Source organism: Hipposideros armiger, unplaced genomic scaffold (genome assembly GCF_001890085.2).
Source record: "Hipposideros armiger isolate ML-2016 unplaced genomic scaffold, ASM189008v1 scaffold_2, whole genome shotgun sequence".
Lineage (NCBI taxonomy): Eukaryota > Metazoa > Chordata > Mammalia > Chiroptera > Hipposideridae > Hipposideros > Hipposideros armiger.
In genome coordinates, this window is record NW_017731352.1 from 9,395,104 (window position 1) to 9,414,176 (window position 19,073).

Here is a 19,073-nt window from a genome sequence, read left to right on the forward strand (position 1 = left end):
GCAAGGAAAAGTCAAAATTGCTTTATATTAATACGTTTATGAAGTTTATGAAGACAAAAGGTAGCCCAGGTTTTTTTGGTTTATTGAAACTAGTCTTTCATAGAGTATTTGTGTTGTAGAAAACAAAGCTATTTAATTTAGACATTTTCAAACTGGGGAAAAAATGAAGACCACTCAATTCTGGTTATAATTGGTACCTCCATTCTGAAAACCTGGTTTCTGCTATTTTATTGGCCAATCTTGAATGCTTTTAACCACCTTTTTCTAGATAACTGTGAAGAGAAGAACAACTAATGGGCTCGTTCTTAATAGCCTGTTGCAGGATTACTTCTGGGCTAAGTTACAGTATTTATAAACCTTCTCTTTCAGTTTTTGCTGACTCACTAAAATGGTTTGGATGACTTATGCATTTTTTAACACTGGGTACTTTGGATGCATTTGAAAAGAGAGAGAAGAAGATAAGAGATAGCCCCAGAGCAGAAAAGTCAGGTATTCTTCCTCTTGGTAGAGGCTTTAGATGACAGTTTTCATGATCCTGTAGACTTAGAGCTGACCTCTGTGGGTCCCCATCCTTTTAGTCTCAAGGAGAGCCAAAGGTGGAAGATTGGTTTTAGAATAGTGTGCGCTGGAATGATTGAAGGCTAGAAGCATTTCAGAAGGTGAGGCGCCTTGATAGCACTCCCCTCACTCATGCCTCCTCTCCCAGTAGAGCAGACCCAGCTTCTCATGGGGCCCTTTCTTCCAGGTGGAGAAGTGGGGTTTAATCACTATATGCTTAACCCCTTTGCTTTCTTTTGGAGTCAAGTTTAGTAAATGAAAACAAAACATTTTCTGACTTACATGTATTGGCCATAAAACTTATTAAGGTGAAACTTATTTACTTTGAGCCCTAACATGTTCTACCCTCTGAACATATTAATACAACTGCCTTATTTTTCCAAGAGGAGGCTTTTTTTTCAGAAGAAAATCTGTAGTGTACATGTTTTACTATGTTTATTTCTACCCATAAAGTTTGGTAATCACAAGTAAAACTTTCAGGAACATCCTTCTTAATTGATGGACTATAGAGAGGACCAATAAACAGATCCAAAGTAATTTGAGGTATTTGGATATTTTGATGACATCAAGGGAGTATACAGTCAGTCCCCAGGAATGCCTGAGCTCTACTTGGCCAATTGCTTTTCCTTATCTTAGGGCTTCTGAGGGAGGTTTGCCTCTCATAGAACAGGAAAAGCAGAGCTCAAGGCTTCATAACCTTTTTATAACCCTTTATGCAGGGCTCTCTGGTAAAGCTGGGCCAGAGAAGATGACTGATACTGAGATCCAAACAGGCTTTTCCCTGCCTCACCCTCCATCCCCACCCAGTTTGAGTCTTAACATTGGATTGCAGCTGGTCCTGAATGGATGTCTACAGTGCAGAACAGGTGGAGCGAAAGTTAAAAACGAGCAAAAACAAGAGGCTGGGCCTACCTACCTAGTCTAATGGTAGGAGACTGCCAATTATAAGGGACCAAGAACAGTTTGGCCAGGACTGCAGAGTAGACTTGGGTTACTTTACTTGGAAAAAAAACAATCCCATTTACTGGGGAAGACTGAGAAAAGAAGTGGAAAGGACAGAAATCATCTTCTCCCCATAGGGCCCTACTCCTGAGATTCTGACTCAGTTGGTCTGTGTGGCCTGTATATCAGTATAATTTTAAATAAACACTCTCAATTTTAATGTTCACTCAAAGTTGAGAGCTACTGCTATACCATCATTTAACACCTCATAGAAAACTGAGGCTCAAGGTCACATTGCTAGAGGCCTTGGGCCTCAATCATAGATCTTTTCATTTGGGGCACAGTGGATTTCTCTACCATGTGTATTACACTGTCTACAAGAGTTTTGTGACTCTAGTAGCTTCTGATAATGCAGATAATTCCTCTGAAATAGACTTTCTGCAGCTGCTCACCAGTTATATAACTGTCTAATTTGGGAGTGAAAGTGAGGGTGCTTAAATCTATTAAATTTAAAGAAAAGGATGGTATGTTCTGTACACAATCTAATTAGGACTCTGTTGTAAATGACAGGAGGAAGCCCTAACTGAAACAACTTAAGCAAAATAGTTTTGTAAAGTGTATCAACTATCTATTGCTGTGAAACAAGCTAGCTCAACACTCCGTGGCTTACCACAACAATAATTGATTATTTCTTACAATTCTGTGGGTTTGGGGGGCTCAACTAGGCAGTTCTTTTATGACACCGTTTTGTTGTCAGCTGGGCTGTATTCAGCTGGGAGCTTAGCTGAGGCTGGAGCATCCGAGGGGCCTTCATTTACACGAATGGTGCCTCAGCAAGGGGTGATGGAATGGCGGGGGGCTGGCTGTCTCTACTTACTCACTGAGTGGTCCAGACTGAGGGTCTTTACCTGACAGCTGGATCTCAAGAGCGTGCAAAGACGCTTCCAGGTGTCTTAAGGCCTATGGCTGGAACTGGCACATCATTTCTGCTGCATTCCGTTGGTCAGAGCAAGTTACCATGTCAGCCTAGATGCCAGGGGAGGGGACTAGACCCCACTGATTGATGGAGTGATTTGTGTATAAAGGAATGGGAGGGATTGTTGTTGGCAGCCATCTTTGATGACTATCTACACAAAGATGTAGGAATAATTCAGTTTTCCAGAATGGAAAGAAAAACAGGAACTATAGATCATAGGGACCAGCTGGTACCAGGGACTTGATAAAAATCAGGCTGGTCTATGGTTTTCCCATTTTTGCCTCTTGAATCATTCTTCAATGCTGTTGGCAGGCTTTTTTTCACATGGCATACAGCATGGTCATGACACCAGGCTCTTGTCATCCAGTTTTCTACATTAAGAGAAAAAACAAGAGTTTCTCTGTGGTTGCTTCAGTGTTAAATTCTAGGGACTTAGATTTTGGAACCTCCACTTCAACCATTCACGTGGTCAGAAAGATGAGGGAGTATTATTACCCCTCTTTGAGTCATGTTTCTGTTCATTATCAGATGAATGGAGGGAAGAAGTCTAGGAAGAAATAAACAGTAGGCATTTCAGGAGGTTTTTTTTTTTGGATACTGTAGTTAGATTTGGATAAATTCACAGAGGAGAAAAAGAATGGTAGTTTTCTTAGATTGGTACACCATAAGTGGGGGAGTGGAGTGCAAAGATGCGTATTTAACCTCTTGTGAAGGAGGTTTTTGAGTTAGGTGTTGAAAGATGCAAATTGGGTTGCATGTTAGCAAGTTGGGTTGGTGAGAAGGAGTATGGTCAGCGAGGGCATGGAGTGAGCAGAGGCACAAGGCAGGAAAGTGTGTGTGGTTCATGAAAGTGCATCTACATGGGACGTCTTGTGCATGCGTGCATGGATGTGTGTGTGGGTATGGATGGGCGAGATAAGGGGAGGAAGCTGCTGAACACGTCAAGATGGTGCTTGAAAACCAGATTAAATCAGAAATTAGGACTGTATTTTATGTCTTTAGAACTTTCTGAACAGTTTTGAGTGAGAGTCACGTAGTTAGGAGCATGTAGCAGTGATATGTAAGATAGAGGCAGAGCCTGCCCAAAAAGCTGTCACAGGAAGCCATAGGGAAGGAAGGCCTGAACTAGAATGGTGACATTGGGACCAGAAAGAAGCAGAGAAATGTGAGAGACATTTTGGAGACAGAGTTAACAAAACCCAGTGGCTAATAGAATATGGAGGAGGAGGTATAGAGAATGTTCTTAACAGAGGGGAATCAGTAATGCGGCAGTTGGGCAAGGGAAGGGAAGGGCTTGAGGCAATGGTGGCATGTCTATGACAGCTGTCTCATACAAATGAAAGTCTGTCTCACAGGATGGATAAAAATCAGGGATAGAGAGTTCTGTTATATCCATGTTACTTAGAAGTAAACTTGCAAACATTTCATTCAGAGTATTTTGCTGTGTTTAATGCTCACATTTTTGCCCAGATTCGTGAGGGAAAAATAAGGATGCACATTATACATGCATAGTACTAATTCCGTATCTATATAAATGTTTTTAATTCTTTTATTTATGCTTATGAGTTAAAAGTGTAACTCTAAAACTCAGTAATGATATCTATATGCAAAATAATGCCCTGGAATATGATAATCGGTATTGCTGAATTTATGACGAACTTGCAACAACAACAAAGAGTTCTTGGCCTTCTATGATGCGTAAATATTGTAAATTTGTTACCGGTACATAAAATTTCTTGTACCTTGTATCTGTTCTTGTGTTTCGTAATTATTTGTTACATAACATTTCTTGTACCATAATAAGTTAAAAAAATAAATGCTAAAGTTTCTTTATAATACAAAAAGCAAGTACCTAAATGTAAACAAATAAACATTTGAATTAAAAAATTAAAACAAAAGATTTTTTCCCTGAAAGTTTGAGCCAAAAACTTGGGTATACATTATACACAGCAAAATATGGTAAATGGAATATATTGAGGTGGATGCTTTGGCAATGAAAGCCATTTCCTGTTATTCTGCCTGCTCTGTCCTGTATATCCAGCTTCTCCCTGGGGTAATAATTGCTGAAACAAATAAGCTGGCTATTAAGAATCTCATTTCTCTACATACAGATGTAGATGTCTGCTGTGGAGTCACTCATTTTTTGTCATGGAAATAGCGGGGGACATGAAGACTGTAACTCTTATTTATACAGCTATTTCTTAAGAAGGCTGTATCCCCCAGAGCTCCTGAGTATGGGTTTACTACATCAAAGAATCTTATACCCTTTGCTCCTGATTGGCCATTTGGGTTAGTACCATTTATAGCACAGCTCTGACCAGTCCCATAGAAACATCTTTTCATTCATTCATTCATTCATTCATTCATTCATTCATTCAGCATTCATTAAGCAAATAGTAGTAATGTAGTGGCGTTAATTTTGCTATTAACAACACCACCACCTAGAAAACATACAACCATTTAGTGAGTTCTTATTCTAGGCTAGACCCAGCACTAAGACATACTTATTTAATTTTTAGAAAATCCTGGAGAGTAGGTTGATTTTATCCCTGGTTTATAGATCAGAAAACCTGAGGTTGAGAGTTTAAATCAACTTGTTCAAGGTCAAAAGTTAAGAGATGGCAAAGCTGATATTCAAAATCTGATTTTGTATTTCAGAGATTATTCTAAAATCATTACACTGAGCAGTCTTTCTGTTATTTGCAAGGCAGTGTGCTAGAATCTGGGATTAAAAGATGAATAAGACAGTCTTGTGAGGGACAAGATTCAAATCATAAACTAATGTCACCACATTGACTTTTTTTTTTAAAGGATTTTATTGGGGAACAGTGTTTTTTCCAGGACCCATCAGCTCCAAGTCAAGTCATTGTCTTCAGTCTAGTTGTGGAGGGCACAGCTCCGTGGCCTATGTGAGGATCGAACCTGCAACTGTGGTGTTATGAGCACTGCACTCTAACCCTGAGCTAACCGGCGGCCCCCACATTGACATTTATGGGAGCTTTGAGGGACTACCTAAGCCAGCTGTACAATTCCTAGAGAAGGGTTCCTAACAGAAGTGATCTGAGCTGAATCTTAACAGAAGAGCAGTAGGCATGACCCAGGTGCAGAAGAGGTAGAGGCAGGAGTCCATCCCAGCTATTATAGATGGGCCAGCAAGTATAAGAGCAGAAGGGATACAAATAGTACACCGGGAACTACTGTTCTTAGAATTCTTAGTGCAAAGTCAGGCAGCAGTGTTAGATGAGCGTGAAGCCAGCAGTGGGGACTGGTTCCTGGAGGGAGGACCTTGAGATGTTCTCAGCTACAGAAATAATCCTGACAACTCTTCAGAAGAGAGACTGAAAGAAAAGAAGGTAAAAAATAGGGCGATAAAGGAGGAGGTGAGGGCATCTACATGGTCAGGAAATAAAGAGAATGTGACCCGGGGCAGTAGCATTAAGGACGATGCAAAGACATTGGATTAGAGAAATATTTAGGAAGCAAAACTTCAGGACTTTGGATCTGGGGAAAGTGAGGGAAAGATAGACTTTCAAGGTGGTGGCTAGACTAAATGGATACATTATGTTGGCCAAAACTATGATTCAGAATACAGAGGAAGGATTTCAGTTTTGACATTTTGAGTTTGAGGTGCATACGATATTGGGGAAGAAATGTCTAGCTAGTGATTGAATACTATATGAGTTTGATGCTCAGGAGTGTATTTGGGGCCAGAGTTTAGGATTTTTTGGTCTTTAGCATGTGGGGGCGCTAATGGGATTGATGCAGGACTTAAAGGCAATTTATTAACCTAGACATTCATTCCAAGGGCAGCTTGGAAACAACAAATTGCCGCCTTGAACTCATATTGGGGGAAATTCTTTATCCTGTCCCTTGTAGTACCTGAGAAGTTCATACGGTTGAGGGAGGGCTTGTTGGTCAAGTTAGACTATTTCAGTAGCCTTAATAGTACATTCCAGCTGCCTTCAAGCCCAAAGTCACCTTCTATTAGATTCAAGCTTTTTGACCTCTGAGGTCTCTAGCATGTATTTTTATAGTGTAAGGAATCTGGCCTCTCTATAGTGACTCTCTAGCCTCCCATACTTCATTCTTCACATTTTCAGCTAATCTAAGAAATAAGAAATGTGGGTACTTATAAAATAAGGAGCTCTCTGCCTTTCCCCTGCGTCTTCTACGAACAGAGCACTTTCCATCTTTCCTCTTCCCACCCTTGCCCGTTCAGTGGCTTGTTCTGGCTTATGAGCTTTGTATTTGGCACAGTACAAATTTATGTCTCAGCAAACTAATAAAGATTACTGCATATAATAGATTTGGGGGATCATTTATAAATAATTGAAGCCATGAATGTTAAATTCTTTAATGCTAGGGGTCTACTGAATATCACTGTTTCGTGGAGTTCCATGAAGAGCATATGAATTCCAGCTTTTGTGACTTTTAAAATATATTTGAGAACCCCATCCATATATTGATATCTGTAACTTCATTATTTTTTTCTCTCTTAGAATAAATTAATATGTGAAAAGTACTTCTTGTGATGATATTTTTTTAAAAAAATCCTTGTTTGCATTTCATGGAAGTAGAGGGAGTTGAAATATGATGCCAACCATTTCATATCTATATTTTATTTGATTTTTTTTGGTTTGTTTTACACTTATTAAGTGGCAAAATAATACATTGTTGTTAAAAAATATTCAGAAGCATGTGGAGTAAAAAGTGAAAATCTTAATTTGCCTCACCCTTCAAGCCCATTGTCCTACTAATATATATATATATATTGTTTGTCCTACTAATATTTTGATTTGTATCCTTCTAAACCTTTTCATTTGGATTTACACAAGTCAGGACACAGATATATAGGGAATTTTTTAAAAAGCTAAATGGAATTATGGTATATATTCTTGTTTAATTTAATATATATGTATATATACATACACATGTATGTATATATATGTATATGTATATATATATATATGTATATATGTATACAAGTTCTGACAATTAAGTCCATGAACTCATCCTAGAAAAAGTGCTACATACCTCATTACTGAATATCACTACAGTCACCTTCGATACACTCCCCTTGGGAAGCTATGCACTGACACCAGCGCCTAGTCCACCCTTCAAAGCAATTTTGGAACTCTTTCTGGAAAGACCATCAGAGCTGTCATCGTATTATGCTTGATGTTCTGAATGTCATCAAAATGTCTTCCTTTCAATATTTCCTTTATCTCTAGATAAAGAAGTCATTGGGAGCCAGATAAGGTGAGTAGGGAGGGTGTTCCAATAGAATTATTTGTTTACTGATTAAGAACTCCTTCACAGACAGTGTCTTGTGACCCGGTGCATTGTCTTGATGTAAGTGCAATGAATTGTTGGCAAAAAGTTCAGGTCATCTAACTTTTTCATGCAGCCTTTTCAGCACTTCCAAATAGTAAACTTGGTTAACTATTTGTCCAGTTGGTACAAATTCATAATGAATAATCCCTCTGATATCATTGCAACCAGTTCAAGAACTTAATTGTCAGACCTGATATATATATATATATATATATATATATATATATATATATATATGTGTGTATGTGTGTGTGTGTGTGTGTGTGTATATGTGTGTATATATATATACGTATACATACATATACATATATGTATATGTATGTATATGTGTGTATACGTATATATATAATATAATATAAATCTATCTCTTTCTTTTCAACCTCTGCATGGTGTTTCATGGTAAGAATGTATTCTAATTTATTTAACTGCTTCCCTAGCCATGTCGGTTTTTTCCCCCTATAACATATGAAGGATGTTGAGTGGGATATTTACTCCTATTGTCCCCAAACTGTTGCTGAGGCCCAAAGCTGGGGACAAAAACACTAAGCATGCTTGTAAGTTTCATGTTTGGAAGGAGCCCCCAGCAGTAAGAGCCAGACCTTTTCCTCCCTCAGGCTTTATACAAAGAGAACTGAGAGACCAGAAGGTTTTAAGATGTTGGGGAGTGCTATGTTTAGGGGGAGAAGTTAGTTTTTCCCTTTCTAAAAGCAAGGGAAGAGAGGAGCTGTAAGAGAATTACTTGTAAGACTGGCATTTAATTGGGCATCTGCTTAGAAAGTGGATTTGCCGACCTACCCGATTAGCACCTGAACAGGGAAAAAGAAAACTGGTGAGAGTTCACCCAGTGGGGGACTGCCAAGTGGGGAGGTGGGTCAGGATTGCCCCATTCCCATACTAGAGTTCCAGTCCCTGGCCTGTGTCAGTTGCTCCTTTAGCAGAGGGAGATGAAATTGGGGTGTGGTTGAGCAGATTGGGAGAAAAGAGTGTATGTTTGTGAGAAATGTGGTATAAATGCCACCAGCTGAGGGTCAGCTCCAAGAGGTAGTCAAATGATCACTTTTCCTGTAGGTTATTTATAACTGTACAAGAAAACATGATAAAACCTAGGTTCCCTTTGCAAGGTCTTTAGTCAGTTTGAATAGTACTTTAAAGTTACATACTGTATTTCTTTAAAAAAAGGAAAAAAATCAAAACACTGTAAGTAATTAGTCTAAAAGAAGCCATGTTAATACCTTCTCAAGAAATTGGAGCTGTTGGATATTAAAGTAATATCAAAAACCAGCTTTTTCCAGATGGCAGCCAGCATATTTGAGCCCTTAGTTATAAATGGGGCTGAACATCATGTGTCTCTGTTACGTGGTCATTACTTCCTAGAAGTGGTTTCCACAAGGACTGGGGTTTATCTGAGTAATGTTTTCATTTCACAGGAAGTATAAGTAATTAAAAGGTAATCCTCTTTGTGCTGGTGATAAGTACAAATTAAAAAGTTTCTGCAGTGCTAATGAGAATATTTACTTGGTTCAAAACGGTTCTAATTGGTTAAACTGAAACTTTTATTCAGATCGTAGCTAAGTAATCATGTTTATTTTCTGAGTTGGTCATAGCACAGCTTCATGTAAATTTTTCTGTGAATGAGGAGCAATTTTATTCAGCTATAGGAAATAATCATGATTATATTTGAGGTAGAAATAAAGTATTGCAGTAACTTACAGGAAATTATAAGAACAGTGCATGTTAAGAGTGTGACATATTGTTCAACAGGAAATTTGAGAGCTGATTAGGTTTTGGGGGAAAGAGTATATTAAAGTGAAAGCAAATGCATTCTCTTATGTTTCATTTGTTATTTCATATGGTTATTTTTCACTGAATGTTTGACATGATTGTAAAGGTTTGATACAGTTGTAAATACCTTTTCTTATAACTGTATAGTGTTTTAAAGTTATTAAACTATAGATAAAGAAAATAGTATTTTTAATAACTTTAAAATGTAAATCTTAAAGTTTTTAAGATATACATATTACACGAATCTTGTAGTTTCATGCTTTTATGCTGAAACTTACATATTTCTTTTAAAACATGTTTCATTTATTTCTATTTTTTCTTCTGATTTGTCTCATAGGAAATGCCACAATCATTTCCTGCAGTCACATTAAGTAACACAGAGGCGAATAGTATGAAGACTAATACACAGAGAAACAAAATCCCAGTAGAGGAAATTAGTAAATTTTCTGAACAGAAAGTCATAGCTAAAGGAGCTCCAGATAAAGAAGAGGCAGTGAGCAGTCCCGAGAGTTGTTCAAGTGCCCAAGGCAAGTACTTCCACGAGGAGTCTCAAGGAGCTCATCCTGAGTCCAGCTCTGATCCCTCCAACCCTGAAACTGTGCATGCAAAGGCAGCTGATTCAGCTCCACAAGTTTCTGAGGAAAACAAGGTCAAGAGGGCCTCCTGCATGTACGGGGCAAACTGCTACAGGTAAAATGAAATTGCAGGTAGCGTATAATTATATTATTTTAATAGCATGTAACTATGTAGATATATGCTATCATGTACTAAAAGCCTAATAAAATGCATTGGCCTAAAGGTTAGGCGCCTTCTCACGTGTCTACTGGTTTGCACTCTTACAGGATGCATTACTGCAAATCCTGCTAGAGGCTTTTAAGAATTAAACGTTTCACATGTAGACATGCTGATTAATGCAAGGCTCGGAACTGGGGAATCCAGACTTGAAAATTGAATCACTCAGGCCTAAATACCTGCTTATTTAGTGTCTTATTTAGCAATTAGAAAGATAGCTTCATAAATAGTTGTTGTATATATTGTAACTATCAAGACAATTTTAGGTTGTGTTTAAACATCTTGTACTTGTGCATTTTCCTTTATATTTTTCTAATGATGCTTTTGAATCACCATGATGCCTTCTAAAATAGCTGAATATATATTTCCTGAGTTGATTGGTTATCTCTATACTTACTTCATTTGATTACATTGTACTCTGTTTTCTAATTTCATATTTTGTGAATTCAAATCATAATCCCGTAGTTTTAGACTATAGTTTCATCTATAGTGTTTATACTAGAATGCTTATAATTATTCAGTCCTATTTCAAAAGTATTTCTTTGCCATTCCAACTTGTGAAACCATGTATCTTACCAACACACTTGAGCAGAGTTTGTTGTCTTCTATGCGGTAGCGTATGTATATCACATATTCTGTTAACTTCACATTCATATTATCTCTCTTTAAAATGCCTTGCCGTTTTAGAAAAAATATTGAATAACAATATTTTTCAATTTCAACAATCATAATTTATGCATTCAGAATTTTATATACTTACAATGGCCTTAGTTCCACGTGTGGAAAACTATTCTTAAACTTGTAGAAGTATATAAACCTTCTATGAGTTTGGATTTTTTAAAAATCCTGTTTGGTATTTATATCAGTTCACTAGGGCTGTCATAACAAAATACCACAGACTTGGTGGTTTAAACAACAGAAATTTATTATTTCACAGTACAGGAGGCTGGAAGTCCAAGATCAAGGTGTTGGCAGGTTTAGTTTCTCCTGAGCCTTCTCTCCTTGGCTTGCAGATGGCCTTATTATGTCCTCACATGGCCTTGTCTCTGTACATGCACATCCCTAGCGCCTCTCCCTCATCTTATAAGGACACCAGTCATATTGGATTAAGGCCCTGCCCTTATGACCTTATTTAATCTGAATTATCTTTTTAAACGTCCTGTATCCAAATATAGTCACATTAGGGCTTAGGGCTTCAACATATGAATTTGGGGTAAGGGGGACACAATTCAGTCCACAACAGTATTCAACACTGGCATTTGTCTTTGTTAAAGGTGATTGAATGCTTTAGCTAGATCCTAATGAATTCATTTATATTTGATGATGATACACGTTAGCTTGAATCGGCCATAGCTCATTAAGTTATTCTAATTTTTCAGTAATTTTGATAAGCATAATTAACACCTAAGAAATATTACCACTGAAGTCTTGCAAACAAAATATATATTTGTAATAAAGGGGAGAAAAATAACATGTATTGAGTTCTTGTTATATGTGTACATCATAATTATTTAAGTGTATCTCTTCATCAGCCCCGATGCCACTGCTTTATTTCATGCCGTGGTCTCTCTGAGACAAATGAATACTCTCCTAAATCTCCATTTTCCCCTCAAATTCATATTCCTCATTATTGCCTGAGTGATCTGGCTAAGAAAATAAAAAAAACAAACATAAAAAAAAAAAGCACGGAGAGAAGGGGGAAAAAATATCTGACAGTATTTGCTGTCCTGTACAGAGTCTTTTAGTGGCTGAAGTCTGGGTTTCTTAGCATCGCCCAGAAGACCCTGAACTGCCACTAATTCTTTGGCTGTGTCACACTCTTTTATGTCCTTTGGACATGCTGTTCCCTTTCCCTCACTCCTGCCCTGCTTAAAGCTCTTGCTTACATTCAACTTTTTCCAAATCCTTTTCTGACATGTCCTTTCTTCCCAAAGTACTCATTCTTTATTCTGTGTGATATTTTTCCTTATCCAGTTTCTAATATTTGACATTAAATTTAATATTTAATACTTATTTTATCGATTTTTAATTATTTGCATGTTCTATCTCTCTTTATAGAAAATCATTCCTTAAGGGTCGCCTTATTTAATCGTTTGATATCATGCTATTGACTACCAGATCTATATCTCCAGCACAGATTTCTGTACTGAATTTTAGATCTAGATCGTGACCGCTATATCCACAAGCACTTCAAATTCAATATGTCTAAAGCAATAGCATCTTATTTTCAATCCTTTGTGAAACAAAATAACAGCAAAATGGTATTTAACTTTGTTTGTTGGAACTGTTGCTTCCAAAATATATCCTTTGAAAATTCTACTCTTTTGGGGTTGTTTAGTTTTTCTGTTTAATAGCATAGCGTCCCATTAGTAAATTGGTTTTAAAAATTGGGCAGAAGTTGAAATGTCTCTTATTAGCATATAAGAAATTTATACCTTAATTTAAACTTGTGGCTTTTTATCAATGTAAGGTGATGTAAATTAATGGGAGTTAATAGTTTATAAAATAAGGTTTTCACTTCTGGTAAAGGGGGAATATCTTGTTGAAGACCAAACTTTCCACTGAGGACAGATAGGAAAGCGGAACACTCATGTTCAAAAACAGCATAGACAGCCAGGCCTTTGAGGTCTCTTTTCTCCTTGTGACATTTGCCATTTTTTTTAGTGTTTCAAGCTGAGGGCTAAGAGGCCACACAGAGCTTTGGTCAGTCACATGGGGCTTAGGCAGAAAAATGGAGTAGAGTGTTTGCCAGACGGAGGATCCCTGTATGGAAGCATACACATTCAGGATGGAAAATATGAGCATAAGTATAAACGAATATTGACTATCTAAAGCAATAATAATTTTTGTTTTGTGTAAAATAAATGTGAAATCCAAATGTGAAATGAAAATAATGGAAGTGTTTGGGGATTAAAGCAAGAAAATTCGACTACATTATATAAGTGGAATCATACAGTTTTGTCATTTTGTGATGGTGTATTTCACTTAGTATAATGTCCTCAAGGTTCATCCATGTTGTAGCATGTGTCAGAATTTCCTTCCTTTTTAAGAATGAATAATATTCCATTGTATGTATATTATACAACGTTTTGTTTATCCATTCATCTGTCAGTGGACACTTGGGTTTCTTCCATCTCTTCGCTATTGTGAATAATGCTGCTATGAACATGGTTGTGTAACTAATTCTGAGATCTTGCTTTCAGTTCTTTTGGATATATGCAGAAGTTGAATTATGGATAATATAATTTTATTTTTAATTTTTGAGGAACCACTATTTTCCGTAGAGACTGTATCATTTTACATTCCCCAAAACATGCACAAAGATTCCAGTTGCCCCACATCCTCACCAACACTTGTTATTTTCTGGGGTTTTTTGTTTGTTTGTTTTTTTAGTGGTAGCCATCCTAATGGTGTGAAGTATGAGATATTATTGTGTTTTTTTATTTGAATTTCTCTAATAATTAGTTATGTTGAGCTTCTTTCATAGGATTGTTGGCCATTTGTATATTTTCTTTGGAGAACTTTCTTTTCAAGTCCTATTCCCATTCTAGAATTGGTTATTTATTTTTTGGTCATTGAATTGGAGGAGTTCTAAATATTAACCCCTTATAAGGTGACTTGCAAATATGTTCTCCCATTCTGTAGATTGCCTTTTCACTCTGTTAATTGTCCTAGATGCACAGAAAATTTTAATTCTTTTTTTAAAATATTTTTTTAAGAATTATTCCCTTTTAATTCATGGGACATTTGGGCTACTTATTTAAATATGAGAACATTTAAACAGAATTTCAGAATGGAATTGAAAATCCCTTCATTTCCCTAATCTTCACAAATTTTATTAAATTTATTCAGTGTCATTGGTTAATAAGATTATAGAGACTCCAAGTGTACAATTCTATAACACATCATCTGTGTATAGCATTGTGTGTTCACACCCCGAAGCCAGGTCTCCTTCTGTCATCATGTAACTGATCCCCTTTAACTTATTCTACATCCCTCCCATCTCTCTCTCCCTCTGGTAACCACCATATTGTTGTCTGTATCTGTGAGTTTTTGTTTTTTTATTTGTCTCATTTGTTCGTTTGTTGCTTTCAGTTTTATGTCCTACATATGAGTGAAATCATATGGTTCTTGACTTTTTCTGTCTGACTTATTTCACTTAGCATGATATTGTCAAGATTCATCCATGTTGTCACAAATGGCAGTATTTCATCTTTTCTTATGACTGAGTAATACTCCTTTGTATATATGTACCACATCTTCTTTATCCAATTATCTGTTTCCATGTCTTGGCCACCATTTATTTTGGATGTAGTCCAATTTATCTAGTTTTACTTTTGTTGCCTTTGCATTTGGCAAGAAATTTTTGCCAAATGCAATGTCATAAAGCTCTCCCCCTCCCTCAACACACACACCATTTACTTCTAAGAGTTTTATATTTGACATCTTATATTTAGGTTTTGATCCATTTTGAGTTAATTTTTTATTTAGTGAAAGGGAAGGCTCAAACTTCATTCTTATGCATGTGAACGTCTAATTTTTCCAACCCTCTTTGTTGAAAAACTTTCCTTTCTCCCGTTGAATGGTCTTGGCACCATCGTTGAAAATAATTTGACCATGCATGTGAGGGTTTATATCTGGGCTCTCTCTTTTCCATTTGTCTATATGCCTGTCTTCATGCAGTACCACACTGTTTTGATAAATGTAGTTCTATAAGTTTTGAAATCAGAAAGTGTGACACCTCCAGCTTTTTTCTTCTTATTCAAGACTGTTTGGCTATTTGGGTCCCTTGAGAGTCCATATGAATTTAGGATGGCTTTTTCTTTTGTATTTCTGTAAAAAATGCCATTGGGATTTTGATAGGGATTTCATCAATTGTAGATTGCTTTGGGTAGTATTGACATCTTCACAATATTAAGTCTTCCATTCCATGAACATGGAATGTATTTCCATTTATTTGTGTCTTTAATAGAAATTAAACCAACGTACATGTCTTTCACCTCCTTGATTAAGTTTATTTCTAAGTATTTTCTTTTTAAATGTTATTATAAATGGAGTTGTTTTTAAATTTTTTTAGGGGAATTGTTTATTATGAGAGTATAGAAACAGAACTGAGTTTTGTGTTCTAATTTTGTATACTGAAACTTTGCTGAATTGGTGTATTACTTCTAACTAGTTTTGAGGACTCTTTAGTGTTTTATGCATATGTACAAAATGCAGACATGTACACCAAAAGTAAAATGTTTATGTCAGTATTATTTATCAAAGCCAATTAACTTGAATGCACCCAAAGGTCTATGAATAGTAGAATGGACAAAATAGATTGTAGCAGCTTCATACAATGGAATGTTACATAATAATGAAAATATACTACTGCTACATGCAACAATATGGAGTAATCATACAAACATAAAAAATCATTTTCAAAGAAGTATATACTATATATTTCTAGACAAAACTAATATGTTGTTTTATAACATTGCTTCTCAAAGTATGGTCCAGAAACCCCTGAGAAGTTCTGGTGCCCAGGAAGCTTTTAGGAAATCTGTTAGGTCAAAACCATTTTCATAATAATACTGAGACTTTGTGAGTGTGTGTGTGCCTTTTCCACTCTCATTGTCTCACAAGTGTACAGCATAGTTTCCCAGAGGCTATATGATCTGTGTTATTGTTAATGATTGAATGTAGAAACAGATATGAGAATCCACAAGTCCTCTATTACACCAGACATTAAAGAAATTTCCAAAGTTTAAAACAACATCGCCACAATTTTTTTGAAGATAGACTTATTTATGTTAAGACATGTTATTTATGATAATATGTAAAGGGTTTATTATTTTTGAGTATTTAAAAAGGTTTTCTCATTTTTTATTTCTAACAGATTAAATAACCCGCATAAACAAAAGCCCTCTGGAGGGTTTTTTTTTTTGTTATTTTTTTTAAGTTATTTTTTATGTTTTTTTTTTTTTTTTTAAGTTTAAGACCAAAAAGTTTGAGAAACACTATTTTCTATGACTGCATAGTGGTTACCTTTGGGTAGTAAAATGGGTTTAGTGATTGGAAGGAGACCTGTGTAGGCTTCTAGAATGTTGATAATGGTCTGCTTTTTATCTTAGCAAAAGATACATAGGTGTGTTCATGTCATTCAAAGTCTTTAAAAGTTGTGTATGCTTTACTACACACACACACACACACACACACACACACACACACACACACACACACATACATATAAAGTACTAGTTGCAAATTAACCATTGACATTTGTGACCTACCGTATGTCATCAGAAATTTATTTTGTTACCATGAAAGTTATTTACTGACTATGTCATGAGTCTTGTTTTTAACAATGTAGCACACTAGTTCACATTCTGGAATAATCAGATGTATTGCTTGGTTTCCTGCCATATCTCGCTAACTATTTTTAGTAGATCTAGAAATCTTGTAGATCCTATGAATTCTTTTTTCTGACAGCATATTTGTCACCCTCATAGGAAGAATCCTGCCCATTTTCAACACTTCAGCCACCCTGGTGACAGTGATTATGGAGGGGCACAAGACACGTGTCGGGATGAGGCTGATGACAGGCCTGACTGTCCTTATGGAGCATCGTGTTATAGGTATGTAAACCTGAAACGTTTGCTTGTGCTCCTTTCCCCCCTGATCGCTGTAATTTATTCATTTATGCATGCAGTTTCTCATCTCAAGCCTTTCATGTCTAGTTTCTCAACTTGTATAGCTAATAGGCTTTAATTTTGTTAATAGGCAGGATTCTAATTTTTTTAAGATAATTCTAAATTATTGAGGTTATTAACCTTATAAATGCCTAAAACTGTTCCTCATTTCCAACTTTCTAAAATGCAAACCATACAATTTAAAAGCCATCGATGCTACCTCATCATACATTCTATCCAGACTCCTTCGTGTGACAGATTTCAATTCAGGATGTCATGCCTGCCTCCTGCAACTCCAACCGTTTCACAATTCTTGCCAATACATGAAACTGAATCCTAAAAATAAAGTAAGAGTACTTCTATCTGTTTCTGTAGCCTCTTGTGCCCATTTGTGCCATGGAGAGTAGAATTCATCTCATGAGATTGTGTTTGTTTCTTAAATGGAACATCTCCTCCTCTAGACAGTAAGTTTCTTGACTGCAAGATTCATCCTTGTATCTGCAACTTAGTTTATTGCATGAATGGATTTGAAATAAACTACCAAAGAAGGGAGTAATGATTCCACTCTTAAAGAGCTTTAATTCCAGACAGCTATCTTTCTGAAATAATTTTGGAATACAGGTTGCTGAATATCCTGGGCTATTTGAAGTTGTTGCTATTTCTATAATTGTGGTTTTTAATAAAAAGGCAGAATAAACTTCTGAAGCTAGAAAGAAAAATGAAAAAGCATATGTCTTATCATTTGAAAAATAAGTGTTCCATTCCAGCAGAACATGATGCATATAATAATAAAAAGATATTTTCATCAGCTATATCAATAAACTTGAAAATTTAGGAGAAATGAACATATTCCTAGAAAATATAACTTTTAGAAAGAGATACCAGAAAAAAAAAAAGAAAATGGAATAACCCTTTAACATTAGAGAAATTGAATACATAATTAAAAGCCTTCCATTAAAGAAATTCTAAGCCTGTTTGATTTTACTGGCTAATCCTACCAAACATTTAAAGAAGAAATACTCAATTTCTAAACACAGTATTCCAGAAAAAGTAAAAGAGGATATATTTGCCAACTCATTTTATGAGACTAGTATAACCTTGATAGTAAAACCCAGCAAGAATAATATAAGAATGAAAAATTACAGAAAAAATTAGCCATTCTGACCGGAGTGAAGTGGTATCTCATTGTGGTTTTTATTTGCATTTCCCTAATAATCAGTGAGGTTGAACATTTTTTCATATGCCTGTTGGCCATCTGTGTGTCCTCTTTAGAGAAATGCCTCTTCATATCCCTCTGCCCATTTTTTAATTGGGTTTTGTTTTTTTGGTGTTGAGTTGAATGAGTGTTTTATAAATTTTGGATATTAACCCTTTATCAGATATATCATTGGCAAATATCTTCTCCCATTCAGTAGGCTGCCTTTTTGTTTTATTGATGATTTCATTTGCTGTAAAAAAACTTCTAAGTTTGATGTAATCCCATATGTTAATTTATTCTTTTATTTCCCTTGCCCAAGGAGATATCTCAGTAAAAATATTACTCAGGGTAATGTCTGCAAATTTACTCCCTATTTTTTCTTCTAGGAGTTTTATGGTTTCAGGTCTTACATTTAACTCTTTAATCCATCTTGAATTTGTTCTTGTATATGGTGTAAGTAGGCGGTCCATTTTCATTTTTTTGCATGTGTCAGTCCAATTTTCTTAGCACCATTTATTAAATAGACTATCTTTACTCCAATGTAAATTCTTGCTTCCATTGTCATAGATTAACTGACCGTATATGGATGGGTTTATGTCTGGGCTCTCAATTCTGTTCCATTGATCTATGTGTCTCTTTTTATGCCAGTACCATACTGTTTTGATTACTGTAAACTTGTAGTATGATTTGATGTCAGGTAGCGTGATACCTCCCGCTTTGTTCTTATTTCTCAAGATTGCTGTGGCTATTCGGGGTCTTTTATGGCTCCATATAAATTTTTGGATTACATGTTCTATTTCTGAGAAAAATGTTCTTG

General features: G+C 36.0%; 1 protein-coding gene across 1 annotated transcript in view; it reads left to right on the plus strand.

The window, feature by feature from the left end:
- Nucleotides 1–19,073, plus strand: part of APLF (aprataxin and PNKP like factor) — an 80,182-nt gene that overhangs the window by 35,678 nt on the left and 25,431 nt on the right. Inside the window, exons 7-8 of the mRNA XM_019635737.1 lie at nucleotides 9,930–10,282; nucleotides 16,879–17,004. Of these exons, the coding sequence (XP_019491282.1) occupies nucleotides 9,930–10,282; nucleotides 16,879–17,004 (479 nt within the window). The remainder of the gene's footprint in view (nucleotides 1–9,929; nucleotides 10,283–16,878; nucleotides 17,005–19,073) is intronic.